The 15271-nt window shown below is 45.2% G+C and overlaps 1 protein-coding gene across 1 annotated transcript in view; it reads left to right on the top strand.

Moving 5' to 3' along the window:
• The window catches only part of LOC138786672 (uncharacterized), an 89147-nt gene that overhangs the window by 29066 nt on the left and 44810 nt on the right, over positions 1 to 15271 (top strand). Inside the window, exons 6-8 of the mRNA XM_069963650.1 lie at positions 2726 to 2794; positions 3153 to 3228; positions 11971 to 12553. Coding sequence (XP_069819751.1) covers positions 2726 to 2794; positions 3153 to 3228; positions 11971 to 12553 — 728 coding nt within the window. The remainder of the gene's footprint in view (positions 1 to 2725; positions 2795 to 3152; positions 3229 to 11970; positions 12554 to 15271) is intronic.

Consider the following 15271-nt stretch of genomic DNA (forward strand, 5'->3'; position numbering starts at 1 on the left):
AGAGGGCAGAGGATCATGGGAAAATATAAGATTTGTGTCATTCTCAAAACTTTTGACCATGACTGTAGAGTGATACTGTATATAACTAGATTTGCATTTCCAGGGAAATACATAGTGCTTGAAAAGAGCGCCCCTTTACCAGTGACTTTCAGAGCGCCCCTTTACCAGTGACTTCCTTTTAAGAGAAATTTTAATCCTGAGTGCCGTCCCTTTAAGAGCGACATGGGTCCCTTTAGGAGCGCACTTAAAGGGACCAATGTCGCTCTTAAAAGGGCCCATTTTGCTCTTAAAGGAACATATTTAGCTCTTAAAGGGCCCCAGGTCGCTCTTAAAGGGACCCAGGTCGCTCTTAAAGGGACCCAGGTCGCTCGTAAAGGGACCCAGGTCGCTCTTAAAGGGACCCAGTTTGCTCGTAAAGGGACCCAGGTCGCTCGTAAAGGGACCCATTTCGCTCTTAAAGGGACCCAGGTCGCTCTTAAAAGGGACATATTTTGCTCTTTAAGGGACCCAGGTCGCTCTTAAAAGGGACATATTTTGCTCTTTAAGGGACCCAGGTCGCTCTTAAAGGGACACATTTTGCTCTTAAAGGGACCCATTTCGCTCTTAAAGGGACATATTTCGCTCTTAAAAGGACATATTTTGCTCCTAAAGGGACCCAGGTCGCTCTTAAAGGGACTGGGTCCCTCTTAAAGGGACCCGGGTCGCTCTTAAAGGGACCCAGGTCGCTGTTAATGGGACCTGGGTCGCTCTTAAAGGGACCCGGGTCGCTCTTAAAGGGACCCGGGTCGCTCTTAAAGGGACCCGGGTCGCTCTTAAAGGGACCCGGGTCTCTCTTAAAGGGACCCGGATCACTCTTAAAGGGACCCAATTAGAGCGACTTGGTCCCTGTAAGAGCGACTTGGGTACCGTCCCTTTAAGATCGACTTAGTTACCGTCCCTTTAAGAGCGCCTTGGGTACTGTCCCTGTAAGAGCGACTTATGTAATTCCACAGCGGCTTGGGTACCGTCCCTTTAAGAGCAGCTTGGGTACCGTCCCTTTAAGAGCGGCTTGGGTACTGTCCCTTTAAGAGCGGCTTGGGTACCGTCCCTTTAAGAGCGGCTTGGGTACCGTCCCTGCTACATTGCTGCCTCAGCTCTGCTATTTTACTGACTAAACTCTGCTACTTATAATGGTCAAGATCATTGCTCGGTTACCATGACAATCTTACTCAGGTCAGGGAGACAAAATCGTTAAGGACATGTGACTGTGGATGTTGTGATACATGCCTGACAAGACCTTAGAATTCCTATTGGCTGCTATATTTTAGCTATTTGCATATGTGCTGTGATTGGCTGTTAGAGGTTAGAGTGTGGCCACTATTTTCAATGGGCCATTATTTTCTATGGGAAATTCGGGGTCTTTAAACGTCAATTTCTTAAAAACGACAAATCCGATCGAAACGAAAAATAGCACACCACACACCGCCGAGGGCTTCGAAACGCAGTTTGAACGGAGTCTGTGCGCAAAGCAGTTCGGGCTGTATTACGCGCAGAAAAATGGCTGGAAGAAGAAGAAGAAGAATACGGATTACAATATAGGGATTTTCAGGCTCTAGAATAACAGTGCGGTGATGATACGTAGTCACTGTGTGCTGGTTTTACACTACTCACAAGAAGGTAACAACAACCCCGTTTTAACTTCATCATATCCCGGTATGCAGGAGTTCCTGATTTTCCACGTGTCAATTAAGCCGATTCGCTACACATTTTGGCCAGTGGTTTCCGCCCACCTCTGATACTCATCGTTCTGTTACGATCCCATCCTGACACTCGTCCATAATAGCGTTGACATCTCCCATGTTGTTCATGATGTTGCAAGTTTGACCTGTTGCGGATGTTGTTACTGGTTCCATCCCCTTTTGTGGCTCAGGACCACAACACAGTTTTTTTTCTTGTTTTTTTTTCACGTGTATCGGTCATTGCAGAGGTAAGAATGTTTTTAAAACTTAGGAGCGTACAAACGTCTTCAGTTTAATAGCAAACGTCTGCATGTAAGATTTTATTGGTAAAATATCAAACAATGTCTGACTTTTCATACCCAGGGGTAGCTTCATTCCATATTATAGATCTCATAAACTGTGCTCCACCTCACAAGGTTATCCTGTAAATCTTGTTTATGTAGACCTCCACCTTACAGCACTGATTAATGCTGAGCGTGGGCTGGGCAGAAGTCTTAGGGCCCTATTACACAGAGCACTCTGTAACATAGACAACGATCATTGGCTGATCGTTGGTTTAGGTTTGGACCTAAAATCGTCAGACGCTGACCGTGCATCGCTACGTGTAATAGCAATGGGCGGCCGATTGTTCAAATACCTGATACCTTACTTACTGATACCTGATACTCCCTGCTCCCGGTCTTTTCTCCTGTGCTCTGCAGCTTCTCGGTCCCAGCGGCTGCAGTGGCTGAGCGGCCTGTCAGCTGACAGGCTTCTCAAGTGCTGCTGCCGCCGCCGGGACCGTGAAGCTGCGGAGCACAGGAGAGAAGAACGGGGAGAAGTAAGGTATTAGGGGTTTTGGCAAGGGCTGCATGGACATCGCTAACAATGTCCATGCAACCCATACTGCCCGATTGTCAGGCCGTCTAATAGGTCTAGCAGATCGGTGCTCGTTTACTAAAATGATCTGGCCAGAGTCGGCCCTTGTAATAGGACCCTTAGCTTGTCCATGTGTTTATCCTGCTCAGGTGTCGCACACTTGGCCCTCTAGCTGTTGTTAGAAAAGTCCCATCAGGCCTGGGCAGCCAGAGGCAAAGGTTAGGATGGCAAAGCAGGACTCCCTTATAAATGTGGTAACAGGTGCCGGGCTGTGTGTTTGTCAACTCTCTCCTAGAGTTTTAGAGCAGATTTTTGGTGACGGTCTGTAATTGTAGTTACCTTTGTCTTATCTGTGAAATTTTTTTAAATTCACACGCATGTCCATTGGTGATTTTGACAACTTGCTGGACATCTTGAGACCTTCTGTGACCTTTCAAAATACACACATGAGAAAGGTCATAACTCCTGAGAAGTGTCTTCTGAGCACATTGAGGTAAAGCTTTTGGTTGTATTTGTGTCAATGTATATTTATTACAAAAGACTTTTATGTTTTTTTCCCCTTTTCTTGTTTTTCAGATTCCCTGCAACTGGAGAGTCTTTTTTGTCCCTGCACTTCCAGTTCTTAATGGGTATCTCAGCCATCTCAGGGATAGTGAAACACACCTATAGCGTCATTTGGGAAAAGTTGTGTCCAACATGGATGCCTATTCCTGCTGGTAACACCTAGCTACAGGTGGCGGAAGGCTCTCTGGAGCAATGTCATTTTCCTGTATAGGTGCAGTAGATGGTAAACATATCCGTGTTCAGAAGCTAAAATTATTATGTTAATTTGTTTTCCCTAAGACCCATTGGCATCACAACATATGGGGTAAATTCGCCCCTGCGAGCCCCTGGGACGAAGGAATATTTAATGAAAAAATAACAATTAAATTTTAATCCCCTCCTCCATGAGGTATAAATAGGCTCCACCTCCCCCTAGACCTCAGTCTAATTATAAAGAAACATAAAACACAGGGAGGGAGTCTTGTGATGCCAATGGGTCTTAGGGAAAACAAATTAACATAATAATTTTAGCTTCCCTTACGTCCCATTGGCATCACAACATATGGGGAATTAGCAAGCATTATCCCCAATGGGCGGGTTATTTATTACGTCCGCATGAAGAACAGATCTTGCAAAGGTTGTTCTTGACAAGAAAGAAGTATCCAGCCTGAAATATCTCACAAAGGTAGTCAAAGACGACCAGGTAGCTGCCTGGCATATGTCCTCAAGTGGCACAGCGGCACGCTCTGCCCAAGTGGAGGCCACAGCTCTAGTAGAGTGAGCCCTGGTAAATTCTGGTGGATCCAGGTCAGCAGAGGAGTAACATAAGGCAATGGAGTCACAGATCCATCTGGATATTGAAGGTTTTGAAGCCTTTCTCCCCTTGTTCTTTCCTGCGAAAGGGATAAAGAAATTCTTGTCTTTACGAAAATCACCTACTCTATGTAGATAGATCTTGATAGCTCTGGATATGTCTAATAAAGAAAGATCCAAGTCTTCTTTAGATGATCCAGTAGGAGAAAATACAGGCAATACTATTGGCTGGTTGATGTTGGCAAATGAAGCCACCATAGGCAGGAATCCTGGAAGAAACCTAAGGATAACCTTGTCTTGGGAAAAAAATCACGTATGGAGGTGCGGAGCCAAGGGCTTGAAGTTCTCCAACTCTCTTAGCAGAGGTAATGGCTAGTAAAAGAGAAACTTTCAATGTTAACTTGAAGTCTACTTCCTCCCAAGGCTTAAAGGGAGGAAGACACAGGCGTCTCAACACAAAGGATAAGTCCCATGGGTCTACCTGCTTTACCAGGTTAGGCCTAGTCTAGCCTTAACAAAATTCTTTACCTCCAAGATCTGAAAGAAACGTGAGTTTAGGTGTGCAGAGAGGGCTGCTATCTGCACCTTGATGGAACTAGGTTTTAATCCTTTATAGAAGCCTTCCTGTAAAAACTCCAATGACTGTGGAGTAGAAGGTTTAAGTCCATCAATACTCCTGCTTGCACACCAATCTTGAAAATCTTCCAAATACGTGCATAAGATTTATTTGTAGTGCTACTACGAGCGTGAGAAAGAGTATACTATACCTTCTCATAAAAACTAGAGTCCAATACGGTCCTCTCAGTCTCCAAGCTGTCAAGCTGAGGCTGGAAAGATTCCTGCACAGATGTTGACCCTGGAATATTAGATCCGGATGCAGAGGTAATCTCCAAAATTCCCCTCTGCTCATATTCATGGGCAGGGTGAACCATGACCCCTTCGGCCAGAAGGGAGTTATTATTATTACTGACAACTGATCTAGACTGATCTTCGTCAAACTCTGGGAATCATGGCTATGGGAGGAAAGATATACGCCAGCTGGTATGTCCATGGTATTGTCATTGAGTCCAATACCGTGGGATTGTCTGCCCTGTAAAGGGAACAGAAATTCCTCAGTTTGGCATTGCTTGCTGATGCCATGAGGTCTCTCTGAGGAAGCCCCCACCTCTGGGTTAACTGAATGAACACTCTCCTTGAGAGAGACCATTCCCCCGGTAATGTCAGGCCTCGACTCAATCCGCCAATATATTGTCGACACCCCTGATATGAATCGCAGAGAGTCTGGTTATTCTGGTTTCTGCCCAACAGAAAAATCTTCTCTACTTCCCTGAGGAGAGAAGGGGATCTGGTACCTCCCTGTTTAGGTACGCCACACAGGTCATGTCGTTCATCCGGATTCTGACTGCTCTCTGTAAAATAGGAGGAGTAAAATGAAGAAGAGCTAGGTAAATCGCTCTGAGCTCCCTCATGTTGGAGGGCAGAGCGGATTCCTGTTGACTCCAAGATCCTGCAGTCGTGATGACTGTCATATGAACTCCCCAACCTGTTCCTGAAGCATCTGTCGTGATGGTTATCCAGTGTGGTTCTGAAAATAAAACTCCATGTTTGACTTGTCTCCACCACATTAGAGAATGTCTTGTTTGAGTCGATAGAACATCATCGCATCCAAGTCCTTCAGTCCTCGGTTCCATATTGTTAGTGCTTCTCTCTGAAGAAATCTCATGTGCCATAACGCCCATGGCACCGCGTCCGCAGCTGAGGCAAGGAGCCCTAGAAAGCGCATTAATGTTCTTATGGATACCTGACGAGGAGGAATTAGGAATTAAGTCTGATTTCTCTATGTTGATAAGCCAACCTAATTGTTGAAGTATGTCCTGGACATAGTTCAACTGAACTCTCAGAAGATCCTGAGTCTGAGTCATAATCAACCAATCTTCCAGGTAAGGGATAACTTTATCCCCTGTAAACGGAAGCGAACCATCATGGTGACACTACCTTTGTGAAAACAAAGGGTGCGGAGGTATTCCGGATGGAAGGACTTTGAATTGTAAGTGTCTTACCTTCCCCTGTATTTGGATGGCGAAGGCTCTCCTGTGAGCCTTCAGAATCGGTACATGAAGATATGCATCCTGTAGATCTATGGTGACCATAAAATCTCCCTCCTGGAGGATAGATTTTACCGATCTTATGTTCTCCATGTGGAACGTCTTCTTTACGATGCACCTGTTGAGATATCGCAAATCTATAATAAGCCTCCACTTTCCGGATGGCTTCAGCACTAGTAACACTGGGGAGTAAACTCCCTGACCGATCTCAGATAGAGGAACATCCTCTAGAGCCTCAATGGAAAGGAGGTAAAGAATTTCTGTCTCTAGGACTAAGTGTCTTTCTGGCTTAAGATTTCTTGACAGAAGAAATCTTGGAGGAGGAAGAGATGATAAATGAAGGACATAACCATTTTGAATAATATTTAACACCCAGTGATCTTTTCTTAATTCTTCCCAGGCAGGGAGAAACAAACTCAGACGTGTTCCCACTGGACAGCTTCTGCGTCAGAAGTCTGATTTCTTGTTGGTGTCCTTATTCTGCTGCTTCCCGGAACCTCTTCTGGAATAGTTTCTTCCTCAATCTCTGTACTAGTATCTCCCTTTGCCTCGCTGAGGAGATTTTGCTCTGCGAAAGGAATCACCGCTCTTATAGGACAATGGTAGGGACTTCCCCTCTTTGTCAGACAATTCCTCCATTAATTTATCCAGCTCAGAGCCAAACAGCCTACCTGGCTGGAACTCCCTACTACAGAGCTGAATTTTGGAGTTAGCATCTCCAACCCAGGGTTTTAACCATAGCGCCCTTCGGCAGCGGTTGAGAGCGTACTAGTTTTTTAACGCTAACCTGGTTCCCTGAGATGCATCATCGCAGAGGAAGTCAATGGCCATAATGACCTTTTTTAAGGAGCGAAGGACCTTGTCCCTGCTAGCTCTACCTTCCAAATTTTCCTGGACCTTGGTCAGCCATCTTCTTAGGCTTCTAGAAACCTCAAAGAAGAAATGGAGACTGCCCCTTGGGCTGCCGCTGCCATATATGATCTCTTGAGGGCTACCTCCACCCTTCTATCCATCGGATCCTTAAGATTGGATCCGTCCTCCGCAGGCAGCACAGTACATTTTGACAGTTTGGCTATGGCCGGGTCCACCTTTGGAGGCTCAATCCAGTCCTTACATTGTTCTTCCTTGAGAACATATAAGGTCTTAAACCTCTTGCTCAAACCCGGAGCCTTTTCCGGTTCCTTCCATTCCGCCTGTAACATAGACAATGAAGTCTTACCCACAGATAAAGCCCTAGGCTTTTTTGAGGAGGACCAATCCTATCCTCTTCTATTTCCTCAGGGTGTATTTCAGCTTGCACAGCTTAGCAGAGCTTGTGAATTCTATCAGCTGTGAAATACCCCCTGAATAATTCTTTCTCATCTTCAGAAGTAGAAGAGGTTTCAGAAGAAGATGATGACTTAACTTCATCAATCACAGTAAAACTGAAAATGACCATAATCCTACAGCCATAAAGTAATATACTCAAAGGCTGGGAGTAGAGAGAGAAATACTCCATTTGGTCTTTAACTTAGGACACGGGCGGCGAATCTCATTAGCCGCTAAGTATTTTGCACATAGTCCTTGACCCATACAACTACATCCTGAACATCAGGCTCCTCATAGGTTTAGGTCTGCATGAAGGACAGCGTACTTAGGCATTATAAATATTTTTAGGCATTCATAAATATTTTTATGAAAGAAAGGATGAATCTTATCTGGAAAAAATGATCCTCCTACGGTATCCATAGCCGTCAGGTAGAGGAGTCTCACACTCGGCACATGAAGTGCTTCCTTAGAAGGTCTTTTGCCAGCAGCAGGACTGGTCTCCATTTCAGACATCTGCAAATAATCAATGTATTACAATACATATAAACCACTAGCCTGGCTAGAGTGATATCGGAAAGAGACACTAGGTGGCAGCAACACTTACTTTTAAGTATATAGAAGAGAGATCACAGCACTTTGCACTCAGATGTTTTCTATTAGATCCAAATGAGCCACAGAAAATCCTTCCAGAGGAAGACAGCCAGACCTAGAGGTAGCAACAGCTTACCTTCTGCCTTGAACACACAGCTAATCCGGCATGCAGAGAGGGCGCGCCACTGCCGGCCCCTGGAAGTGACATGACGCTGATGCCGCAGTGCTGAGACGCACGCAGCGCCGATGCGTTCCACAGTCGAATGCGACTGGAAGAAAAGCCAGCCGCTCGGGTGACACGCAGAGTGCGTTCCAAGACGCACTAGGTAAGAAAAACTTAAAAGCTAAGACCTGCAGAAGCAAATATCAGGATACTACCTGGACACCGGCTCCAGCGGCATCCCAGCAATCATTACCTGGAGAGAAAACCTGAATGCAACAGGTTAACAAAGCATAAAAACAGAGGAAGGACAAAGTCCCCTAGGGCTAACAGCAACGAAGTAAAAAAAGACTGAGGTCTAGGGGGAGGTGGAGCCTATTTATACCTCATGGAGGAGGGGATTAAAATTTAATTGTTATTTTTTCATTAAAAATATTCCTTCGTCCCAGGGGCTCGCAGGGGCGAATTTACCCCATATGTTGTGATGCCAATGGGACGTAAGGGAAGCCGCCACATTCTGGCTCTTTGTTTTTCAGTTATAAGAGATATTGGCTAATAATGGCTGTAGCAGATGGCAACAGTTTGTGGCGGTTGATGTTGGCGGATATGGCAGCTCATCCGATTTAAGGGTGCTGAAGGCCTCCAAGATTGGACGACAACTTCTCCTGAATCAGGTATCTTCGCCAGCTCCCAGACCTCCTCCGGGTACCACTGATCCAGTCCCATTTGTTTCAGTGTTGGATGAAGCATTTCCTCTGTCAAGAAACCTCTTGAGTCCTTTTCCAAAGTGAGGATTAGATACCTGTAAGAGAATTAACACAACCAAGGAAAAACCTCATTGCTGTGATGCGATTTGGGGCAGATATGGTTCGCAGAGCATCAGCTATTGTTTTGCCAAAAAAAATCATAGCCTTTGTAGTTGGGCAAGATGCTCATGTACATCCGCTTCATGTTGTCGCCAGTAGACCCTGATACTCGACTATTCGATGGAATATCGAATCCCATTAAAGTCTTTAGAAGAAAAATGCTCGACACTTGGAAATCAAAATTCGACCACTTGGAGGTCACCAAGTCCACGATGACACCTCAGGAAATGATGCCAACACCTCTGGAATGCAACTGGGACAGGAGAGGAAGCATGCCTGGGTGCACCTAACACGCCAAAGGCGCAGTATTACGCCACTATCACAGGCTCTCAACAATACACTCCAAACACAGTATTACCTCTATGTAAAGTTGAAAAAACACCAGGAAACCTTCTTTCCTCTACCTTAGCATGGACAGAAAGCCAAATTTTAAGTAAAAGAAACATTTTCATGCACCCCTTTAAATCACATTTTAAAGATGTTTTTTTTTTCTAAAAACTTTTCCCTCCTGACCCTTATTTAGTCCTTTACCATATATGGGTACGTGCACACTACGGAATCCCGACGGAAAACCTGTTGCAGAGTCCGCAGCTCGCACCCGCCTGGTCATTCTATGGATGGACGGCGGAATCTGCCCGTGCATACAATGGAATCTATGGCACGGGCGGAAATGCAGGTGGCCGCCAGGGTCCGCGAGCAGGTGCGAGCTGTGGAATCCGCACCGGGTTTTCTGTCTGGATTCCGTAGTGTGCACGTACCCTATAAAGGTTTCCATCATGTCCTCCCCCCTTTCCTCCAGACTCTACAGATTCAAATCCTTAAGTCTTTCCTGATCTGTTTTATAACTCACACCCTCCACCATTTTTGTAGCCGTCTTTGGACCCAATTATTTTATCAATATCTTTTTTTAGGTGAGGTCTCCAGAACTGGACACAGTATTCTGTTACATATCTATTACATAGAAGCACATCACACATACACAGCTCTGCTCCACACACATACACAGCTCTGCTCCACACACATCACACACACAGCTCTGCTCCACACACATCACTTCAGCTCATCCAGCACAGCAGAGTCCTGCATACACTGAGCAGCAGCCCCTGATCATGTGACTCCTCCTCCTCCATGTAACTGATCACATGACTGTGACATCATCGCAGGTCCTGTAAGCACACTTCCTGGAGTCACCACAGCGAAGGAGCAGAGAGGTATGAGGTTTTGTTGTTCCTTGTGTCATTGCTGATCCCAGGAGGCCGATCTGTTCTGTTTCCTCTTCTCTCCTCTCATCTGGATGATATCATGTTGGGGGAGATGAGAATCTTTCCTCACATTTTCTTCTCTCTTTCCTGGGACATCATGTGACTGTTCACTGTGCCTGATCAATAAAGTTATATTATACTGGAGACCCCGATATATTACATTGTCTCCTCCTCTTCCCTCCAGGATCCTCTGCTGATATCTTCTATATAAGAGACCGACCCATCAACCATGGAGAGAGACAGAGACAAGATGGCCGACAGGATAATAACCCTCACCCTACACATACTCTTCCTGCTTACTGGGGAGGTGAGGGATTCTGGGAGTGATGTCATCATGACATCATTCTTATCTATGGAATAACAGATGGATAGGACTGGGGAGGTGAGGGATTCTGGGAGTGATGTCATCATGACATCATTCTTATCTATGGAATAACAGATGGATAGGACTGGGGAGGTGAAGGATTCTGGGAGTGATGTCATCATGACATCATTCTTATCTATGGAATAACAGATGGATAGGACTGGAGAGGTGAGGGATTCTGGGAGTGATGTCATCATGACATCATTCTTATCTATGGAATAAGAGATGGATAGGACTGGGGAGGTGAGGGATTCTGGGAGTGATGTCATCATGACATCATTCTTATCTATGGAATAACAGATGGATAGGACTGGGGAGGTGAGGGATTCTGGGAGTGATGTCATCATGACATCATTCTTATCTATGGAATAAGAGATGGATAGGACTGGAGAGGTGAAAGATTCTGGGAGTGATGTCATCATGACATCATTCTTATCTATGGAATAACAGATGGATAGGACTGGGGAGGTGAGGGATTCTGGGAGTGATGTCATCATGACATCATTCTTATCTATGGAATAACAGATGGATAGGACTGGAGAGGTGAGGGATTCTGGGAGTGATGTCATCATGACATCATTCTTATCTATGGAATAACAGATGGATAGGACTGGAGAGGTGAGGGATTCTGGGAGTGATGTCATCATGACATCATTCTTATCTATGGAATAACAGATGGATAGGACTGGAGAGGTGAGGGATTCTGGGAATGGATGGAGTGATAGTAATGTGTCTCTCCATACACAGGATTACACAGTAGTGAAGAAGTCCTCTAGTGGGCGCTGTGGGGCCCCTGGGTGTGAAGAATGGGGAAGAACCCTGAGCCCAATCCCGGGGCCCCTGATACATGAGGAAATGGAGGAAGAGAAGATCCTAGAAGTCACCAACAAGATGGTGGAGCTGCTGAGTGGAGAGGTGAGACTGTGGCTGCTGGGAATGCTGGGACATTATACAGTAACACCACTGGAGGGGTGGGGGGGATGACTGTGTGACCATTGTGTGTGTCAGGTTCCTATAAGGTGTCAGGACGTGGCGGTCTATTTCTCCATGGAGGAGTGGGAGTATGTAGAAGGACACAAGGATCAGTACAAGGATGTGATGCTGGAGGATCAGCAGCCCCTCCCATCAGCAGGTAATAGACAGGACTATATACACACCTCCTCTCTGTATTATCTGGATGGAAAGAATGAATTCAGTCTCTGTATGTGTTCCCTCCAGTCAGATCCAGTAAGAGAACAGCACCAGAGAGATGTCCCCGTCCTCTTCTCCCACAGGATCAGGATCAGGTAGATGGAGATGTTCCCTATGATCTGTACATCCCACCTGACTTCTCCTCCTGTCTGATGACTTTTACAATATTTCTCTAACATCTTATGAATCAGGGGGAAGATGGGAACAATACTAATGCTACAGAGACAGATGACGGCAGTGATGAGCAGTTTAAGGAGGACATCACTACAGGGGAGAATCTGAACTTTTTTAATGCTACAGATATTAGGGTAAAAAAAGAAGAGACAGAAGTGAGCTGTAATGAGCAGTATAATGAGGACATCACTACAGAGAGATATGTGAACTTTATTAATGTTATCGACATAAGGATGAAAGAAGAAGATACAGATGTGAGCGGGGATGAGCAGTATATGGAAGACATTCCTACAGAGGAGAATCTGAACATTTCTAATGCTATAGACATTAGGGTAAAACAAGAGAAGGAAGAGACAGATGTGAGCAGTGATGAGCAGGAAATAGAGAACAGCACTACAGGGAGAGATCTGAACTCTATCAATGTTATAGACATAAGAGTAAAAGAAGAAGATTTAGATGGGAGCAGTTATGAGCAATTTATGGAGGACATTCCTACAAGGAAATATCTAAACTGTACAAATTCTATAGACATAAGGGTAAAAGAAGAGGAGAAGACAGATGACAGGAGTAATGAGCAGTATGAGGAGGATATCACTACAGGTAAGTGTCCTGGTGGAATATTATAAGCTCTGTGTCCTGTCAGTCTTCTCTGCTGTATATCCCCCATACAGTGACACCATTATAGGAGATAACACACTCTGTGCATCTATAAAGTTGAAAATTTACTCACTGGTAATTTTTTATTTCCTGGAGTCCTTAGGCAGCATACAATGGGTTAATATGACATCATGTACTCAGAAGAAGAAGGTTAACTTAGCAATAAACACAGTTAATTAGTAAAGGAGGAAAAATGTAACTTTCCCTCCCAGCTGATTGACAGACCATCTATGGCCACTGGGTTTCCCTTTTTGGATTGGGAACAGAACCTCCTGAACTTTGTGTGTGACTGAGATGCCAAAACATCCGTAACAGGACATCTCCACCTCTCCACTTCTTGAAGATGTTTATGTTCAATTCCTATTCTTCGGGAAGCAGGAAATTCTGGCTCAGTCAGTCTGCCTGTATTTTCGGGGTACCTTAGATGTTGATGGCTAAGATGCATTATCTAGAAGCATTCCTTTCCAACTAAGGGCTTCTTGTCCCTCTTTGCTTGTTGATGTAATATACCGAGAGATTGTCCGATAGTATCTGTATGGAGTAGTGGTGTAGAAGCTCTAGGAAATGATACAGTGCTAGCTTGACCTTAGGTTGGAGGAAAGAATCCTTTCTTCCAGGGTCCTTTTTTTCTGCGTCCGATACTTGTCGACATGGAAACCTGAACCCAAGCCTGACGCATCTGTAGTGATGATGGCGGGAAGTGTATGGACCAGTGATCTCCCCTGTGTCAGATGAGGAGTAGTGAGCCCTTCATTCGAGTGTTTCTTGAGAGATCGAAACAAGGGGGTTTGAGTCTCCAACCCTTGCTGTGATCTGTCCCAGAAATGAAGAATATGGTTTTGTAGCAGAAGGAAGTGTGTCCTCACCCAAGTTCACCCTCACCACCGTTATGGAAGATGTTAAGAAGCCCAGAACCTTCATAGCTCATCTGGTATAGCGCAAATTGCAAGCTGTGAGGTAGTTGACTGAATCCCCGATTTTATGGATTCTGTCTCCAGACAACTGGAGTGTCATCTTCTGGGTGTTGATAATGAAGCCTAGGAACTAGATCACTGGACCAAATGTGACTACTTGTGATTTACCAGAAACCTGGGGGTGGATGAGAGATGTTGAACCAGAGTCTGTGCAGAGGACGCTCTCAGAAGCTAATCGTCCAGATATGGAACGATGAAAACTCCCTGTAACCTCAGGGCTGCCGCCAGGACCACCGCCACCTTTGTGAAGACCCTGGGTGCTGAACTCATGTCAAATGGAAGACAGGTAAACTGGAGATTAATGACTGATTGAGAGGTACGAACTGCCAGGCAAAGATACTGTCTGCGGCCTTCAAGACTTTAATGTGCAGATGTGTGTCCTGTAGGTCCATCTTGACTAGCAGATCATCCTGCTCTATATTCATAATGGACCATATGGACTTCAGTTTGAAATGTTTCTTAAGGAGAAACTTGTTCAGGTAGGTAAGGTTGATCACTAGTCGCCTCCGGATTTGGGAACAGTGAAAATTGGGGAGTGAACTGCCCTTCCCTGTTGGTGAGTTGGAATGGATTCCGGGGCTGCTTTTGAATTAATTGGTGAAGAAGGTGAAAAATTACAGGTTTTACAGTTTTGTTTACCATGAACCTGTCTGGAGGAAAGTTTTGTAATTATAGGAAGTATCACCTGGTGACGGTTGATGTTACCCACCGATCTGTAAAATGACATAATCTCACTCCCACTGGTTGCATGGTAGACCTGACCTGACTTCATTCCTTCAGAGAACTCTGCTCCCGTTTTGGCTTGACACCTCCTCGGCTGCCTCAGGGCCGAAAATTTAGCTGCCGCTTGGAAGAGTCCTTGGATCTCCCCTTAAATTTTTTGGTTCCTCTATTTGGATGCTTGGGGAAACTTCTCGCCTTTTCCATCTGGTTGTTGTTAACATAGCGTCCGTCTTTCTCGCCATCGGGTCTTGGAGCAGAGTAGAATCGTCTGATTTCCTCAATAGGCGTGCAACTGGTAGATGAATGTTAGGAGGGTTTTCCCACTCAGTAATAAACTCCGGTTCAAGTTTGTAGATGGATTTAAACTTGGCCTCTTGGTCACAGTGTATTTCTGGCCCGGCCCAATCCTCCTACAGTATTTAATAATTGGAAGATTAGGAATGACTCTTTTCTCGAAAGTAGGAAAATGGAATGGCTGCTGCTTTCTTACAGTCTGGGTAACATCCACCTGCGAGTCCAATGTCTCCCTAACAGCAGAAATAAGTTTAGGCCTACGATCTTTACAGAATTAATCTCATTCTTTTCTTCTGCCCCCAACACCTCATCCGCAGTGTCAGCCTCAGAGCGTTCCGTGTCTGGAGATGCCGATGGAGAGGTGGGCTGGGACTGTATCTTCTATCCATCTTCTCTTCCTAGCAGCTGGATATAGCCTACTCCAGGGTCTAATTTACTAATTAACTGTGTTTATTGCGCAGTTAACCCTCTTCTATCCAGGTAGATGATGTCATATTAATGCATTGTGTGCTGCCGTAGGATGATCAGGAAATGGACATGAAACACATCTACAGTATGTGTACGAGGCCGATATCTACATTATCTCCTGTCACTACTGATGGGGGGGGGGGGGGGGAGTATTCGCTCTATTTTGGGGCTATGATACTAACACCTCCTATTAGACTCCTAT

The sequence above is a fragment of the Dendropsophus ebraccatus genome, chromosome 3 (genome assembly GCF_027789765.1).
Source record: "Dendropsophus ebraccatus isolate aDenEbr1 chromosome 3, aDenEbr1.pat, whole genome shotgun sequence".
Taxonomy (NCBI): Eukaryota; Metazoa; Chordata; class Amphibia; order Anura; family Hylidae; genus Dendropsophus; species Dendropsophus ebraccatus.